We start from the raw sequence: 20342 nt of genomic DNA, 5'->3' as shown, positions 1-20342 counted from the left end.
ATTACCGTCTCCAGCTAATAAGAGGTAAATAAAAACTGCCAGTACAGTACAAGCTATTGTCTTTACTATGCGGGCCTCAGAGGCTATACAGTAGTCTAATAAATTTTGCAGCTCTCGTGGGTGACATTATTAACTCGTCTTAAAGAGCAGTGCAACGCTATATTGTCTAAGTTAAAGAGACTGTTGTCAAGTTGAATTATATCCCTATTACACCTAGTGATATAGTATAAACTATAATACTTACTTGCAGTATGTGTATTTAGGATAATTCATTCAAACACTGAGGCACTGAAAATGTTCAAGAGATTTTAATTATGCTGTATTTTTTTCTGATAACGAAGGAATATAACCAAAATATTTGTCTCAAAAAAACATTGTGTGGGATCTAAGAGAGCATGTAAGAGACAACCACTGCACTAGTTTTTAATAGCTCCTTTAAAATAAGTTATTTTCCTGGACAACTGTTTACTTAGATGTATCCCAGTGTTTATAGTAAATTGTATTACAGACAGTAGGATAATTTAGTTAATGACCAATTGTATTTGCCAACAGTCTAAATAGTCTTTTTTTTTTAAATTTTATTCAGTGTCTCTAACTGGACTATGCGTTACTTTAGTTTTACATGATACAGTAGCTTTCAGCATTCTCAGTCTGCTACTCTTCAAACCTTATTTCTGCTTCTCTTTTGAATGGTCAAGTTCTGAGTAGTGTCTCAGAGGCTATCAGAAGCAATAAAAATGAAGGCAAACATGGAACAAAAGCTTTCACCTTAAAATATGAATATTGCCCTGATGCAGTCATGACATCACTTTAGAAGTCAAGACCAGTAATACTAAAGTACTCTTGGGTTTCTTTGGGTAAAAACTGTCATGCTCTCAACTCTTGTGTACACAGAGCCTGTAATTATTGATTAAATCTCTGTCAGAGTGTGTCCCTGTTTATCTGGGAAAGGCTTATTGTTTATTAATTAAATTACTAATTGGCAATTAGTTTTCTGTTTATTGAATAATCGTTTCAGCCAAGTTCTTTTCAGTGGCATCAGAAAAATACTTGTTGTTTGCTTTAGCCTCTATTGACAAACACGGCTCCCTTTCTCTTTCAGTACACACACAATGTATACAATATTGTACATAGTGATAAAACCATTCAGGTGTGGTGGTATGTGTAGAGTTCTAAAAGAAAAATGTGACAGATGCCACAGAATTAATTATAGCTCAAGATGAGAACATGCTGTCAGCACTTCTAATTTTTTCTTTAAGCTGATATGATAATAGGGTTTCTCGGTAATTGCTAGTTGTGTTATTACTGTGTGCAAGCTCAGTGTGAAATTAAAGCTAAATTAAGAATCAATTTATCAAATATCAGAAGGACAAAAGAAGGAAAAAATATACCAAGAAGGTAGGATATCCAACACATGATGTGTATTACCTCAGTATCTAACCTGTCAAGCACTGAACGTTAGCATTTAACTATGGATCTGATTACTGGAAATTTGCAAACCAAAAAAACCTCTTACAAGACAAGGTTCACAGCCAACAACAAACCAAACCGTTTACTGTGCAGGGTTGATGGTTTGTCCTTGTGTGTTTTTGTGCGTGTTTCACTGGGACCGTGTTGACTGGAGCAGTCAGTCCCATGCTGGACAAGTCACCTCCCTGTATCTAATGGCTAAAACAGGCACACACACATTAAGAAACCCTAACAGATGGGAGTCTCAGTAGTGGTTCATGGGATTTGTGTGTGCGCGCGTATCCCCAAGGACAGGGGACATACTCTCTTTCATGCACGCACACCTTCTGTCCCTAACAGAAATCCCAAATACACTACTGAACCACTGGATTAAAAGCGCATTTTTACTGAGTTTCAGTATTTTGTCTTTAAATGATGTTTTGCTGCTAACACAAAACATACTTTACTACATTTGTGTGATGAAACAATCAATGATTGTTTTGTTTCATTCATAGCATCTAAGGCACCCTAGTTGAAATTAAGAAAACAGAAATGTATAGTTTTAGCAGTCATTAATTGCTCCTATACTCACTCGCTGTTGATTCTGTTTTGGACTGTATTTGTTATAAAAGTTAAATCTGAAAACTTTGATTATGTCATTTACGTTAAAAAAGCTTTTTTTTTATAAAATAGTTATCCACAGTGAATCGGGTTATCCACAGTGCTTTATTTGAAAATGTGTTTATTCAATACAGTTCACATCTCTGTGCTCTTACATTATAAATACATTAATTATACCTAATTAAATAAATTAAACATTTTACTAGACAATTAAAACCTGTGTCTCCACTATCTTTTTTTATTTGTATTCTGACTTGATCAGCTACAGAAATGTCACCATATCCTGTTGAGTTATTTGAGTAAATTTTACAGAGACCTTTTTAAAGATGACTCCTATGCCAGACTATTTATGAAGTAAAGTGCATGTCTTAATGGGCTTTTGAGGTGCTTTAAAGAGACAAAGGAAAATGCCAAGACATCCTCATTCACTCAACTTGCTTGGATAGAACAAAAAGAGGGGAAAAAAAGCATTGTAAGAAAATTTAGGATGAGAACAAAGGAAATAGGAATAAGTGTGTGAAATACTGAAATGTGTATTCACTATTCCAGCAATCTTTAAAATTTTAAAAATATCTTTTTACCTAAAAGTCATGTTCTAATAGTATTATTGTTAGCGTTTTTACTCGCAACTTTAAGGGAGACGTGTAGGATTTTTTATTAGGTAGTGTATGTTTGGTGAGGAGTGACATTAGTGAAGAATAAATAAAAATACAACAATCAAACAGCAAAGTCAGTGCGTTGTTTAAATTCAGGTGGGATCTTTCTAAAAGAAAGACCTCCTACATGCATTGTGACCCTCTTGCCCCAGGCTCACAGCAGCAAAAGACAGCAGCCTGTGCCTAGATTTAGATGATGCCCTTGGCAGAGTGAGCGCAGCGACCTCCCTTCTCCTAACATCCAGCAGCAAACCCAACAGCTCCCTGGTGAGGCCTTCCAGCTGCCTCCAGGAGGTCACCCCAATCTGTTGGCCCAGGGGAGAAGAACCAAAGAGAGAATAAATGTGAAACAGAAAAAAGAGAGAAGGGAGGAGGATGAAATGAGAAAGGTGAAATAACAGAACAGCGAAAGAGAAGTGCAGAAACATAAAGTGTATGTCTCCGCTCTTCTCTCGTTTCTATTCAGTTACAAAAAAGCAAGGAGAGAAGTGCAGAAGCATACGCTTTATGTTTCTGCACTTCAATCTCTTTTCCTGTTCTGTTATTTCACAAAAGAAGGAAGAAAATACCAAGAAGGAAAAATACAGTGAATTATTGACCAATAAATCGTTGGATATCAAATACAAAGAGTGACTAATGCTGGTTTTCTTTTCCTTTCTTCTATCCATGCTCCCCTGTCATTCTCAACCTCTTTCCCCTCACATCTGCATTTCCATCTAGCACTTTTCTTCCTCCATTGGAGCTATTACTGGTGGACTTTAACAGAACATTAGCATTAACATAAGCATTATATTTTGGCACTCACAACAGAAGGTTGAGGTCACGGAAAGATTAAGTTTTTGCTTTAATACGGAAAACATTTACATTTAACCAAGACCATAATGTTTTCCTAATATTATCACAGCAAAGCCTGGTCTCTGATATCTCACATCTTGAGCTGTGTTTATCCATTATTCAGTCCACCTTGTACTGACCCCTGTCTGTTTCTAACATTTAGGATGTTCTTTTCTAGTCATATGTTGCTGGTAAACAGTAATCTAGGCAGGAGTTGTATTCCTTACCACAAGATAACTGCTAAAACAAATTAGAAGTGTACACATTACAGTCAATGTAATTATAGTAAAAGAAGGCGGCCAAGGATTGAAAACCAGACACTAAGTTTGCTTCTCTAACTGTTCATTCTCATGTCTGTATTTCTCTTATCCATTCTTCTTCTGCATATTTTCTTGTTCTCATTCACTATATCGCTTTAGTTTAGTTTGGCCCTTTAGTATGAATCTGAATGTTAGGCTCTAGTGTGTTTACAGTTTGTATGGGGAGGCTGTTTTCTGTTTCAGCATGACCCGAATGCCTTTGTGACAGTAAAAACAATTTAATGTCCAGGTTTTTCTGATGTAAAAGTCCAACAATCACATTCTGTACATGTATGAGTGTAGTGCTCAAGTCTGCATAAACTTTGCCACTTTTGCTTGTCAAGTGGTTTGGCATGGGAGTCATTCTGTAGTAATTGTAATAGTACTTCATAGTATCAGTCAAAGCAGCACTAATTTTGGTGTGTGTGTGTGTGTTTCCTCTTATTGCATCACCACTGATTTCAGTATAGTCAGGCTGTTGCACCTCAGGCTGTTCTCTTCAGTGTATTGTCTGGGGAGAATCAGTCTGTATATGAGTGTGTCTTCATAAATGTGAATGTGTTCATCTCACTGTAAACAGCCTCTTTGGAAGAGAAGAAGTTGTTTTTCTTTAATGCTCCCTTTCTTCTGTTGCACGTTGCCATTTGTTTACCTGGATCATCTTTTAGATAAATTCCCTTTTAATATCCTTCTCCTTCAAGAACATGTTCAGTATTTCAAGTGTGTTCTGAACCCTGCGGTGTTTGCTTGGGTATGTGTGTGGTGGAGAATGTGAATATGGGTGTGCTGTAATGATTAATAGCTACAGTATGTGTCAGTGGTTATATAGAAATGTAACTTTTATGTCATCTGCAGGTGACTATAAAGGTTATACTAGCTTGACTTACCTTTATTACACAAAGATATTGGTCCCTCTGATTTGCACACTATATGATTAACTTGATTGAGTTTAAATACGTTTGAATTGATGCCCTGTTCACCTTAGTTGCTGCCTGACAAGTAAGATCACGCTGATGACAGCGGCACGTCTACCATTTCAATCCTTAGTAAAATATGAATCTGTGGGAGACAGATTTTAGACAGAGGTTTGTCTACCTCTGTCTAAAAAAGGCTTTGCATTTGAAGCCATTGACCTTCAGTTTTGTCACCTAAAATGACAGCTGCCACTACCAAAATTTTAATGAGCTATAGTTAGCTAAAAGATTAACCATGAGCTCATTTGAAACACCATCTCCAGCTGACTTTTTCAATGTTTCAAAACATGTAATGTGCCCATTAAATGTGCATGTAATGGGCACATTAAAGTCATCAACCAAACAGAATCTGTTACAAAATGAAGTCTACCTGGTGGTTTTACTATTGTAATACCATCATTATTTTGCTAATGCTGACCCCTGTCTAGCACAACAATGAAACCAACAGGTGGATTTAATATTCTGGCTAAACAGTGCACATGTTATACTGTACACCAGCCACATTAATACCACCTGGTGGTTTTAAATAAAAATTATGTTTTTAATAAAAATATGAATTAATAAAGGCTGATGTGTCATTACCATCTCTCAGCATGTAAGGTTGTTTCAATCAGCTTCTCCTTTACCAACAGTGATCTTTGATTGTTTTTTTAATTACTGAAACTTTTATGCAATAAACATATTTTTCAAATACATTGTTTTCTTATTGGAATACTGTAGTTTTACTTTTATTCTGTATTGTAAATGAAATCTGAATTGTGCTTTTACCTGGGTAAAAAAATGGCTACATGTCCGAAGTGTCCTTGGGCAAGACGCTGAACCCCAAGTTGCTCCCGGTGGGTTAGGTGAGCACCTCGCATGGCAGCCACTGCCATCAGCATGTGAGTGTTTGTGTAAATGGGTGAATGAGAAGCAACATTGTAAAGCCCTTTGGATAAAAGCGCTATATAAGCGGCCATTACCATTTACTTTGGAATGGAGAATTTTCGGCGTATACTTGTAGTTTTACTTGAGTATTGAGTTTGTGTACTACAAACACCTCTGCACACAATATATATAACATTTTGCGGAGTATGGTGTGGTGTAGCCACAGTCTGCTCAGACTAATCAAGCTCAGCATGACATGACATTATTTGGACCATCAGTGTTAATGTTGTCGGTTATTGGTGTAAATTCTAAAAGAAATATGTTTCCGAAAATCAGGATCGCTACCAGCTGGCATCCATATTGATGACATGTAAAGACAGAAACTTGCCAAGTCCAACACATCACCTTTCTAATTATTTACTCAGGATCCAATAATATTGTGCAAACAATTGCCTTGTATCCCATTTATAATGGGAGTGTACGTATTGTAATGCTGTAATACAGATGGAGCTTGCACAGTGAGCAGGCTGGTTTTGCCTAGTAATGGCTGTTAAGCTGTGATTGGACAATCCAGGGAGTGATTTAGATAGTGCTGAGGATTGATAGTACACTGATTCATAGTAAATAAAATTTTAATAGAACCTTAACACACCTTGGGTTCAGTGCAACAATTCGAGTTTTCTACACACATAAAGCACCATAAAAGAAATCACTTAGGGATGGGTAAATGCAACAGTATGTGTCTGCCTTTGACATGTGATAAGTGAGACACCACAGACCTGATTTTGATGAGACAACAGGGAGCTGTACATCACACCACTCTGGCATTTTCTAAATTACTGTGTTTGGCACAAAGTGGGGGCAGCAATTACCTGGGAAACATTTTAATAACCAGTCATATCTCATAGACTGCTGGGGGGATACAATGAAACTTGGAGTTATTCATACTCTACAAATTTGTCCCAGGGCAGGGCCAACAGTTTGCAACATATTGGATTTCCACTGTTTGGACCTGCTACTAAACCAGTTGGCCTTATTATAATTTAATTATTATTATTTTTTATTTATTCACTTTAGTGATCACTGCCTAATTTGTACCATCCTTCTAATATGGCATAGTGCAAATGTAAAAATTAAACGAGGTAAGAATAATGTAACCAGACTCATCGACTTATTTTTTTTACTGTCACAAAACAGACTTGCAAGTGATTTGTTCCAGTCATGTCACAAAGGCAGACTTTTGAGCCTTTTAATAGGAAGAATATAATGAAACTGCAGTTTTCAGTAAACCAAGGAAATGTACAACCCAAGGTTTGTGAGGTGTAGTTAAAACACAGTGGCACTAATGCTTGACGTCAATGCTTTTAATATTCCATAGAGGTTTAAAATGCATTTAATTCCGCCCTGTCTCTCTCTCTGAACTTCCTATTCTTACTGAGACACATTTTTTTAGTGTAGCCTATGGTAAATAGCTGTTCACAGGAAACAACAAGTTTAAATGTAGGAGCAAATGAGAAAAGTTTTCCCTAAACATTTGCATTGGAGGTTAATGGTTCCTAATCTTTTTGGCTTGTATTGTGTACCGTAATCGCGCTGGTGGAGATATGAGAAGGACATCTTCCCAAATAGTTTGTTGGATGGTAAGAAGTCTGAAAAGTTCAAACATAGGTGCTCAAAATCATATCTCACAGCAAAAGCAAAAAAAAAAAAACAAAAAAAAAAAACATAGTAAAGTCGTAATAAATATTCTTGTGATTCCTTATAAGGAGATGGAGTTAGCAAACGAGTGCCCCAGAAAGAGAAAGCTGGGCTCACTAGTGGTGTTTGACCATCTTCACTATTTTCAAACCAATCAGATGACAATTCAGTCTTACTGTCACTTCAGTCAACCAACACACAAGTAAGATTGACTCTGCCTTATGGAACAAAGTGTTGTTTTGTGCACAAAAAACATAAGCACATATTTACTGCTTTGATTTGATCATCACAAACGCTTTACAATACCAGTAATAAAAGGACAAATAAGGAAATTAAGTCTAACAATGACAATAAAAATAACAATAAATGTCTGTTTTTTTTTTCCAGAACATCCCAGCACTGCCTTGTGGTAAAGCCCTGTACTCCTATGAAGGAAAAGAGCCAGGTGATCTCCAATTTTCCAAGGGTGACATCATCATCCTGCGACGCAAAGTGGATGACAACTGGTACCATGGCGAGCTCAATGGTTGCCATGGTTTCTTGCCTGCTAGTTACATCCAGCTGCTGCGTCCCCTGAGCCAGACTCCACCCCAGGGCAAAGCACTGTATGACTTTGAGGTCAAAGACAAGGACCAGGATAAAGACTGCCTGGCCTTCAGCAAGGTCTCGCACACACACACATGCATGCGCGCACACACAAACACAGATATATGATTTACACATGCTGCTGTCGATATTATTTTTATGTCAGGCACAAAATAAATATAGTAACATAAAATATGGACTGGCAGTTTGGATGTATCAGGAGAGTATGAAGAGATTTGAGGGATAAATTCACAGAATCTGCAACAGCATAAATACAGAAGAGACAGCAAACAAATAGAAAGCGTACTTATCTTTGGTGTTGAACCATTTTTTTTTTTTTTTTGTAGGGCACAAATTATTTATGTGCACTGACCCTATCTTCAGATTGGTTCAGCACAGCTTCAAACTGGGTAAAAAGTACATACTGTGCATGGGGCTCTCCCAAAGGAACTGCAGTTTTCACCCATGTCCTAAAATGTGATTGGGCTTTACATCAAAAGCAATTAGAGTTTTTAGCAAAAACAATTACATTTTATAGGCCGCTATTGCTAAATATCAACTATTCTTCTCTGTCATAGTTAAGATATGTAGTTTAAGTTTATCTGGTATTGACTAGAAGTGATGCATAAACATAAGCTCTAACAGTCTTACAGGTTGTTAACCAGTATAGTGGCTAAAGTCTAAACAGGCCTGTCTTTTTAGTAATATGACATTAAAGGAGTTGTTTAAATGAAAAACTCAGACATGTTGTTTTTTTATGAAACTTGTCATCAACTATGCAAGTCAGTTGAATTGATAAAGTATTACAGTGGTGAAGAAAATTTTTTGTCACAGCTGTTGCAGTAGTTGGTCTACATGAGGTTTTGTCAGAATTTGTTATAAAGCAATTATTGGAACAAAGAGTGTGGGAGCTTACATTATTGTTTTTCATATTCAAACATTTCAGCAATTTATGGCAAATAATAGCAAAGGTAGCTTTTGTTAAGTAAAAAGGGTTCCTAAGTAATACTGCACTTGCAATACCAATAACTACTGAAAGACCTCCTAAGGCTTTTTGATAAACCTTATTTAATGTAATTAATAATTAAATAAATGATCTCTTCTTGCTGTTAGCAGGAAATAACCTACAGTAGAGGTCTTTTCGGTTGTCTAGATGGTTCCTATATGCAGGCTAATAGGCAGTAGGGTTAATGGATCTCAGGTCTGTGCGTCAACGTGTCTAATATGATGATGCGCATCATGATGATGCGCATCATCATCATAGCAGGAAAAAAGGGTGTTTTTTGACAGGAGATGGAAGGTGTGAACTGGGAAGTGCAGGAAAAAAAGACTTGTGCTCTTTTTGACTTAACAAGGCTGCTTGTTAATTAGCATCATGCTGCTGCCAGTAACCGTGTCTCTCTATATTTTGATCTGTCAAAGTTGATTGCCTTTAGAATTGGAACTAATTATCCTCAGGTTTGACTATTTTGAGGTCCTTTTATGTCTTTTTGTTTTTGAAAATTACGCAAATTTGGGGAGGTATTATTTGGATTGTTTTAGATTGAGTGCAGAATTTTGGACTTGTGAAGTTATCTACCTCCATTATATAAGAGGTGTATAATATCAGGGGCTGACATTTACAAATGAACCCTGATTGCCAAATCACTAAAATTAAAAAGGGTGGATGTTAAAAGACAAAGACAAGCTAAGAGAAGACACTTAGTCCTTTATATGTATATATCCAGGTAGAGTTTTGATGTAAACAGAATTTGTATTCCCTGTACCATTCTGTTCCTCAAAGCTTATCATCTTCTTCCTGCTGTTACACAAGCTCATTTGTGCTACGACTGACCGTCCGACATACCCGGTCTGTCTCTGCATTCTGAGTGCGTCTATAGAGAGAGAGCAAAAAATTAATAAATTACTGTATACTTAAATGTAGATGTTAAAATAATTCAAAGCATAATAGTGTTAGATACCTTGTCACAAACTGCCCTCTACATCCAAACTAAAAGCTTCTGTAATGAGGAGAGGTCCATAGATTATTTTCATAGGGCAATGCTAATTGTCAGGCTAATAGTTGAACATTACACAAAGCCATACACTCTTTAAAAGACACACAAACCATGCTGGGTGCTGTGTGCATGTTGTCACACAGAAGCAGTGTGTGATATGTGTGTGAGTGGTAATTACTCAGTATGACTAATAGACAGTCATTTACCAGCATTATCACTGTCATCCCTAATGGTCCAACCAAGACCTCCATAAACATGTGACGAGAGGAGCAGCAGAGGAAAAATACTTTCCTAATGAAGTCTGTGTGTGTGTCTGTGTGTGTTTTTTGATTTATATATATATAATATAATATATAGGAAGTAGGTATACTAACTTATACCTAGACTGCATAAAAACTGTAAAGGTTTTTTGTATCAGCGAAGCCTTAAGGCAAAAATACCCCACACTATGCCGAGGTACAGAACAAAAAAGATGCATCTGTATTTACCATATATAAAGTGTCATTCAAATTTTGACACAGTTTTATAATAAAAGGCACAAGACTGTTTGTGTGTTGTTGGATTGAATCTGACCTTTTAGATGATATCTACAGTATAGTTCCAGAAACCTCAACAAAACAGAAAAATGTCTCTTGGACAACAAACATTAACCATCCACCATTTGAGATCCAGCCCAATTAACTGGAATTATCTAATTAGGTATTATTTTATTAAAATGTATAATTGTAATAATTATGTATTAGTATATGTAATTGTGAATAATGTATGGACATTGTATTATGTACTGTATGTGTGTGTGTAGTCTTACTGATTTCTTACATCTCCAGGATGAGGTACTGACAGTAATCAGGAGAGTGGATGAGAACTGGGCAGAAGGAATGCTGGGAGACAAGATTGGCATCTTTCCTATTCTCTACGTGGAGGTAAATCTACAGAAATTACACACACAGATGCACACATGCTGCACACCCTGGTTATTATAGAAAAACGCTGTACAGGCTTAACCCCTTAAATGCATAAGTGGGTCAAAAATGGCCTGGTGAGGTTGTTTTCTGCAATATCTTCGTAATGAGAAGTTGTTAACATTTCATAGCTCAGCTATTTCTGAAAAAACATGTTTTGATATCACGCAACTTACATTTTTAACCTATCATGTATACATTTACAAAATTGTAGTTTTTGTATTAATACCCCAAGATTCCATAGGTGGATAAAAAATGACCCGCATTCATTTCCTATGGAATTTCATGGGAACCTTTGATTCTTTGACTGTCAGGAATGTATATTCTGTGGACCACACAGACTATAACACATACTCTATGTTGACATTGTTCTATTGCTGTAGTGTCATTTTCTTTTCAAATTTTCAAAAGGTTTTAAATATGTGAAAAAAAAGTATTTCAAACATGAAATCATTCTTGTGTAGACAATAGTATAATAAAAATATAAGACAAATGATTATTTTTACCAAAATGACAGAATTGCCATAAAAATACATTAGAACACAGGTAATGTTTTACCTACTCCGCTCCAGTCACTCGTGCATCTAAGGGTTAAACATGGAACACAGGTGTTACAGTATTTTTATTTATCGTTCTGCTTTTACTACTTTTTGTTTCTCCAGGGAGAAGTGTATGCTGTAGGCTTTGATGAGAAATAAGATGGTGTGTTCTTTCGTCTGATAGAAGCTATGATCATGTCCACTGACAATGTGACATAATTTGGGATATTATGGCTGTTTCTTTGTATTGCCTTTTACAGAAGCATAACAGAAAAAACATGCCTAAAAAAATACAGTTGAAGAATCAATTCATGCTCCTTGGTTATACCAGTTTGGTTAAGTGGGTTTTGAGCTACTTCTACATGTTTTACATCTACATAACTGCCCTTTTCTCTAACTTTTTTTATATACATGTTGAAACAACAGCCCCACTGACAGTCAGTAACTAGTGATGCATTACACATTGAGCCCCACTAAACTATGGTAACATGATATGGTCACAATGATTAGATCCTCCATTAGTGTCACCTTAAGTGAAGTGACAGTGCTATCAGTAGTACTAGATGGCTGCAAGCTCATACTGTTATTGCAATACTGCATTGAATTCAATACTTTTACTGTTCGTAATGTATAGTGGTTTTTAAATGACACTATTCGTGCAAGTTGAGTAAGTGGTGGTTGGAAAGTGTCTGGCTCTTGTATGAAAAGTTGAACATGCATTTAATTTATATATATCATTAATAATAGACATTATAATACGGATGTATCATTTGAATGTCAAAGTTTATTGTGTGTTAATTCTGTGTTTAATAGGGGTTTGTTTACTTGATGTTTCCACGTTGTGTGATCTGTGCATTTGTCCACCTATCAGTTGAAGTACACAACCATGGACATCTATTGTGCCCCAGAAATTGAGATTGTATTAGTAAAAGTACCTCAGTTTTCTTTAGGGATTTTGTCTCAGTAAAGGAGTTAAAATCCCAACCAATCCCAAACATGTTACTATCTTTTATAGTGCTACGCCTGTCAAAACTGGAATATAGTTTACTTTAATCCTTGTGCAACTGAAAAAAAAAACTATCATGCACACTTTACTCTGGATCACACTTAAGCCATGGCAAAAAACCCATTGTTGGAAACTGCACGGATATAAATTTTTCTTTCATACTGTTATTATGGATTCTCTTCTACCTCTATTACCACAAATTTGTGAGGACACTGATTCTCTCATGAACCTGCCATAACAAATGATGCAACGTTGAAAACTGGGGGCAGGTTCACTCAAACAGGGAAGTACCACTATGTATCTGTGTATGTGTGTTTGTCAATGTAACAGCCACAAGGTCACATCTACTTTGGCCTTCTAGGTAGAGATTAGAGACAAAGAGACTAATCGCATGGCTCATCATTCATGCTACTTTCAAACATTACATTGCTTATTATCTGAAATCTGTAAAGTTAAGAAACATTTCTCAAAGATGCAATTAGACTACACAATCATACAGATTTTAAATAATTGTTTGGCTAATGTTTTTTTTTCATGTTGTAATTGTAGATCCCTTTCTCTCTCCAATCCCACATAGAAATGGAGTCTTTGTTATCCACTTATGTCCCTAAAATTAGCTGGTTGACCAAAATAGTATCTTAAGTAACAGGGATTAAACATAGGCTTTAAAAAGTCATCACTAACACACAGACACATAGGGGTTCCTATTAGATAGAGAAGCATCAATAATTTAGACCTCTCTATCATCGTAGCACAGCAGAGTTTGTGTGTGTGTGTGTGTGTGTGCGTGTGTGTGTGTGTGTAAGTGTGTGTGTGTGTGTGTGTGCGCTTCTCTGGATATGAGGGACCTTTTTATAGCTGTTTTCTCACAACTTACATCTGAATGCAGACAGATCTTGTTGTTATTTGTCTAAATACATAGATTGGTGATAAGGGTTTACTGAGAGTTGCAGATGCTACATTCACAGAGGATGCTGTCCATCCCTGTAACGGATTTTCAGACAAAAGTTTCTGTGATCACAGCTTGATAGCAGTGTTTCACAATTATGTTATTGGAATGTAGTTTTACTAGCTTGCTTATTTAAGGATAATTAGTTTGCTGATAAATAAAGTACCATTCAGTGTGACAAACAGCAACTTGGAGCAGCTCCATCATCACCATTTTTTTCATGTCACTGAGGATCTAAAACAAGCTGAGCTCGTTACTTAAAGTAATTTCAAGAGGTTGTTTTTTAGCAGGTTTTTCATGTCACTTTCATGTCAACATAGTAAGGTATAGTGTAAAATATTATACAGCATGATTAGTTCGATAGTTTGTTTTATTGGTTTTTATAGATGGAAATAAACAGGCAGCAACACAATGAAATATTAAGTTACACTATGGTATTATTTAACAGGATGTCATGTATGTAGACCCGATAATCATTGTGGAAGTCATAAAAGTTTTTTATGACGTTTCATTTGTAGTGCTAGCTTTAATAATCTGTTTTGATTTTTATGGATGTGTACTTTTTAGGCTTCTAATGTTCTGTGCTTTTGTATTTCAGTTTGAGAAACCCCTTGTTAGGAACATATTTAGAACAAATCTTTTTTTTTATATTATGAAATAAAATAATTTATTAATACTTTCTTAGTTTAGGGACCAGAGTATTTTGGCTTCCCACCTTTGTGTTATGATCAGGCTATTTTGAGACCCTGAAAACTGTGACAAAAATAATGCAAACTGTGCAAGAGAAAGTTGCAGAGTTTAGTTGCAATATGTTGAAAAAGCACTTAATTAATGGAAGTGACAATAACACCTACAGATATGCGAGGGTTACACATATTGCTACAGATATTCACACAGGGAAGCTGATTAAAAAGGGTGCCCACTGGCCAAGATTTTGTACCACACCATTGAGTGCTGGTCTAACATTTTTCCTACAGTTGCCGATTTAAAATCAGTATTATGATACAATTATTAAAATTTTTTTTTTTTATCTCAATTATTTTAATAAAAGAATTTGGGTCAGCTGGTGGTTATCTTAAATGTAGTATAAAGTTTTCAGGGAGTGGACAGTTACTAATTAAAGTAGCTAACTGTACAACATTTATTATTGAATTGGAGGTTGTTTAATTAGATTTGGTAAGTGTAGATGATATTTGTGAAGTTGTTTTGTATTGGTTTCAGGTGGATGTATCTGGAGTTGATGACCCAAAGGTATGGATGAGGTCCATGCTGAGTTCATATACACCTGAAGTGGCTTTATGCTGTTTTGGACCCACTGCAGACTTGAATTTAGGTACTGTAGATGTGCTGAGTGGGTTGTTGATTGTGTTGTATAACTTTAGCACTATTGGAAGGTTTGGTGTGGATTCACACTGATATAAGGTCAGTGTGAGTGAATTTGAGCAGAAATAAGGTAGATTCATGCAAATGACAGAAGAGTTTGGGAGACTTGTTTTGGTTTGGTTTGTTTTTGTGGACAGGTTTGGGAGTAGTTTGGAGCAGACATTAGAACTGCTGTCTTTTCTTGTCTGTGACCCCCTTTATGCATCCCACTGTCTCTGCAGCAGGAGGGAGTTGGCACACACCTATCACTGTGGGTGTGTGGGTGTGGGTGGGTGCTCGTGCATTTGTATGTGTGGGGGCATGCATTTATTTTGCTGGCTTATCCACTTCGCAATTTAGAAATCAGCTCATCAGCTCAACCCTCAGTATTACCTGGAGAGAGCACTCATCCTCCAAAAGACACAGTACAGTACAGTTGGCTCAACACATAATAGATGACCTTGGAGATTTCATTCAGCCAAATGCACCCAGTGAAGAATTGTCCCTGTCAACAGCATTCCTCTCTTTCTCTTATCCTCTTTAATACAGCATGGCTGGCCTTTATAGCAGTGGTAGCTAGAATAAGAAACTGTCCTCCTGTAAAATCTGACTATGCAGGTTGTTTGTACAAGCCAGCAAAAATGACCAACACACACGTATTACTGTGGATTGATACATAGTGGCTGTAGCAAACATAACACACTGTGGATGGATTGGTCAACACAAGAGACCAGAGTTTGAGTCCAGCGTGAAACAATTGTTTGTTGCTTTGTTGCACCATGTTACATATGCCATGTGATCAATCAGTGAATTGAAGCTATACAGTTTTACTACAAGCATTTTAACAACACCTAACCATGTTTACTTAGTATCTTACCCTAACCAAACCTGGTGCCTTGTGCCAAAAGGGGTCCAATTTCATTAGATGCCTGCCTCCCTGCATTGGGGCAATACTTGTAGACTTGTACCGTTAAATGAAATTAACACAGCAGTGATTGTTGTGAGTGTGCTTTGGGTTTGGCTGGCAACTTCTGTATTTATGTGGAACCAAAAACTTGATTGCAAGAAGAAAAATTACTTGATGTTCTGCAGTAGACTATACTGTAAATATATAGACTGTTGCCTCAATGTCGTGTGTGTGTATATATAGTGCTTGTATGTGCATGTGCAAGCTTCTGTGTTTGTGTCCTGTAGTCTGTCTCTTGAGAACAAACTGAGCATCAATTCATCACGCTCATTAGCATAAGATTTGACTTTGATTAGAATATCTATTAATATGGAAATGAAATATCACCAACACTGAGCCCAGATAGGTCAGTCCTTTCCTATTGCTGTCTTTCTCTCACTCACTCACTCACTCACTCACTCACTCACTCACTCACTCACTCACTCACTCACTCACACACACACACACTCTCTCACACACACACACACACACACACACACACACACACACACACACACACACACACACACATTGTATGTACACAGAAAGGCTTACCTTTCTCCCCAGGGCTTGTTCAGGAATTTGAGGTTATTCTAAGCAGCCACTGTTGTCTGTAAAGATTAGTTATGCATCAGCCTAAGACAAGAGAAAGACCATGAGATCTCACCATGATTAATCTACTCCAAGATATATTATAAAGGATGTTAATATTGGCATATAGATTTTAAACATATTTATAAAAAATGTAATATTTACATTTGTTGTTATTTTTACAAACCGTTTACTACACACAGCTTTGACTGAGGCCGTACATATTATAACAAGCTGAAATATCTTTACAAAGGGCTATATCCATGTAACAGTGCAGGATTTCACCAGGAAATGTTATGTGTCAGCCATTCTATCTTTTAACTCAAGACAGTCACTTTCTCAAAAGATTTTCTTACTCTTTACAATTATTATGCTATGTTTAGGTTTAAGTTTGCATCTCCTTACATTGAAACTGCATGTATGGGGATGCAAACTTAACCCTAAACCCAGTACAGCAAAATTGTACATTCAGCTAGCACAAATGTTCTTTAATTACCTGAAATACCAAAAATCAAGTCAAGTACTATATAACAAAATTTATACTAAAATAATGTCAATCTAAAAAGCTTGCATCCCCTTGATAAAGTAATTTAAAATTAACTTTAATATCTTATGAAAAAAGAGGAAATGTATAATATCTAATTGTGCATTAACTGTGCATTAAGTACTATGTTGATTTAAAAAAATATCTTTGTCTTATTTTTTATTATTTATGTATTTTTTGCCATTTCAAAATAAGGGGTATTTACTTTTGTACACGACTGTAGTTTCAAAATTGACAGTATGACTAAGCATTCTGTCTCCACCCTTCATTCACTCTGAAATATGAAATGCCTAAATTGTAAAAATCCTACAGTGCCATCAAATAGTAATGTTTTTAAAACATGCAGTCTGAGTACAGGTTAGGACTTAACCTGTTACTACTACTCTAAACTCTCCCCTCAATGACAGTGGCCCCCTCAATGTTTACAGTTTGTTAGTGTAGCATTTGTTTTAAATCTCATGTAACACAAGTGGGATGCAGAGGTGGGGAGGCCATTTATTGCACAATTTCTTGGCATGTTTCTGTGCTGTGCCTAAATTAGATCTAATCCAGTCGCGCAGAAACAGCTATGTACACACTGAGAGGGTACTTTACATTACCTTCAGGGTCCAGTGTTGTGTCTCTGCTATTTGTTATTTCATTGTCACCCAGTCAAAGATATTTTAACTGTCCAACTGGTTGAAATTCCACAATTAGGAATTTGGCATATGTTTGGGTGTAAGGGATTCATTTTAAGTGGGTATATTACTTAGATTGGTGCTTACTTAGCAGTGTTTAAAGGTAAACCTCTGAGGAGTGCCATCAAAGCTGTCCTGCTGAGTTATGTAAGGTAACTTGAAACTGTAGGAAATTTAACCCAAGAATGAACTGAAACCAACCAAAGAGAGAAAGAATAATCCTCACAGTGAAAAAGAGATGCTCACCTTTCAGTAATTTACTTATATGTGTGTTTCACAAAGAGAGTAGTGAGTGTGTTATACACCTGGATCCTTCCTCGGCCAGCTGTTGTAAGTAATATTACTGTATTCCTATTCTGAAAAAACAAGCTGCGGGTAAGAACAAGTAAGGCAAAGCTACACACACTTGTTTTCCTCATCTTGAGTATTTGAGAAATTGAACACTTCTGTCACTTATTATTTTTTTATTTTTTATTTTTTGCCATTTCCTCCTCCTTGTGTTTTTCTCATTTCTTCTCCTTTCCTCTCTTCTCCTCTTCTCTCCTGTCAGTTGAACGAAACAGCCAAGCAGCTAATGGAGATCGACAAGCCAACTCCAACTAATGTTCCAGGTCCGAGCTCTGAGCCAACCCCGCTGAGTCACTGCTCCCCTAGCCCATCCCCTAGCGCCTCCCCGTCCAATGGGAATGGCTGTGGTCATCGGAGAGGTGAAGGAAAGAAAAACGCCAAGAAGCGTCATTCGTTTACAGCACTGTCAGTCAGTCAAAGGGCCACCCAGCTCAACAACAGACACAGTATGGAGATCTCCCACCCAATCCTCATCAGCTCCTCTGACCCCAGAGCTGCTGCACGCATCCAGGTGCACACACACACACACACACACACACACACTGACTGCTTATGTAGCATTGGTGGTATTCACATCTTATGCTTAAGGGAACTGAGATAACCCAGTTTTTGTTGTGTTTAACCCTTAAACTGACTGCATTTAGAACTTTGACTGTTGGGCAGAAGTGACAAAGTACTTGCTATGAACAGTTGCTCCTTTTGTAATTATAATACTTTGTCATCTTCCTTGCTTGGTTGTTTAGTATTTAACAATATATATTTTGTAAGCTTATTTTATGTTTTACATGTGAAACTCTAGTACAAGAATAAATGGGCTTCATTACTTTCACCTCTAGTATGTCAATATTTATTAGGATTGAGTTTATATTAACCTATTAATTCAGGATCAACCAATTTTTATTCATTATGAAGTAGTGAACAAAATATGAAATGCACAGTTATTAAAACCACTTTAAAAATACATTCACTGGCCACTTGATTATGTATACCTGTACAGTCCAATTCACTTGAACTCAATTCAATACAGCAGCTCTTTGCCAGTGAGTGTATTTTGGTGGATTTTATACCGTGGTTTATTAATTATTTAACACTAATTAGCAATTCCCTTATCCAGTATATTGGTCTGGCTAATTTCCGGTACAGCCTGTAAACACATACAATAAATATGGTATACACTTACTCTTTGCAAACCAAATTTCACTTTGGTCAATACTTTAACCTAGAAATTATTACTTTATACCATAATACCCAGCATGCAAAAATGCTGCAAGCAAAAAGGATTTATTTTAAAAGTTTGTATGTGTGTTTGTCTTCCTCTAGGATGCTTCTTCCCCAGGTCCCTCTCCCTCCTCGGCAGGGGTACTGGTGCCACCCAAAGTGGCATCCATAACCTCTGAGCTGCTGGCTCATGCCAAGGTGCAGCTGCCACTCAACATGTAAGTATATCTCATGGTGCTGTCAGCCCAGTCTGCCTGCGATTTCCACCTGCTTGTACTTTTTTAACAGAGTGTGTATGTGTTTCAGATATTGTAAGGCATGATTTCAGAATCTGCCTCCTGGCAGCTTTAAAAATATTCCCTCTTTTGTGCCCAGAGATATTGGCCACATTCCACTACCTCTGCAACCACATTTACTCCTCCACTGGTCAAGGATGAAATCCCCCTCAGAAAGAATAAATACAGTCACACACCATTCTCTCTGTTTTTGTGATGGTTGCATCAGTGTTTCACAACAAGGATTTTGACAGCACAGTTATGGTGCATACTTAATAATCTATTTCACGTCACATTATGTGCTTTTATAGATTTAAGCACCGGGAGATTACTGTTGTTACTTTTTCCTTCATAAAATAGCTAGGAACTACGAAGTATTTAGTCTTTACAAACAAATGCACCACTAGATACAGATCATGTTTCAGTCTTTTAGGATGATCCTCTATGCCAAATATATGTGGAAGAAAAGCTAGATAAATCCAGTACTCTGTCAATCATGGGTAAATGTTTGGCTGTTTGATAGTGGAAATGACTGAAGGAAAAACAAGGTTGAGAGAGATATTTAACTTGAATTTCTGTGAAACAACTGATGTTCCAGTTACACGGTCAGCCTTTTAACTACTACTATTCAAATGTGCCAGAAAATTAAATTGTGATATTTTGCACAGATAATATGATTTAGCATGGATACACAGTGCAAACAAAGTAATGACACATAAGCTGCAGTTGTAGGCTTTGTTGCAGGCTGATAATTTCTTAAATGTACATCCAGATGGTTGGTGAGGTGCCAGCTCTGAGCAAGACTATTCTATATTTTCCCTAGTAATTAATCTACAAGGTTACTGCTAGAAAGACAGGGGTATCTTCAAGGTGAGTGTGAACCAAGAAGCAGTGTAAAGCGCTTTGAGTGCAGATAGGTAAAAAAGCACTATATAAGTACTGACC

General features: G+C 36.7%; 1 protein-coding gene across 2 annotated transcripts in view; it reads left to right on the top strand.

The window, feature by feature from the left end:
• The window catches only part of LOC137132628 (E3 ubiquitin-protein ligase SH3RF3-like), an 82565-nt gene that overhangs the window by 40538 nt on the left and 21685 nt on the right, over nt 1–20342 (top strand). For both annotated transcript variants that reach the window (XR_010915157.1, XM_067515431.1), the window contains exons 2-5: nt 7786–8061; nt 10808–10903; nt 18107–18415; nt 19225–19340. Coding sequence is in view for 1 of the 2 variants with exons in the window: in XM_067515431.1 (XP_067371532.1) it covers nt 7786–8061; nt 10808–10903; nt 18107–18415; nt 19225–19340 (797 nt within the window). In the remaining variant the exon portion in view is untranslated. The remainder of the gene's footprint in view (nt 1–7785; nt 8062–10807; nt 10904–18106; nt 18416–19224; nt 19341–20342) is intronic.

The sequence above is a fragment of the Channa argus genome, chromosome 9 (assembly GCF_033026475.1).
Source record: "Channa argus isolate prfri chromosome 9, Channa argus male v1.0, whole genome shotgun sequence".
NCBI lineage: Eukaryota > Metazoa > Chordata > Actinopteri > Anabantiformes > Channidae > Channa > Channa argus.
The sequence above is the reverse complement of the archived record's forward strand: the minus strand, read 5'-3'. Positions and strand labels throughout refer to the sequence as shown.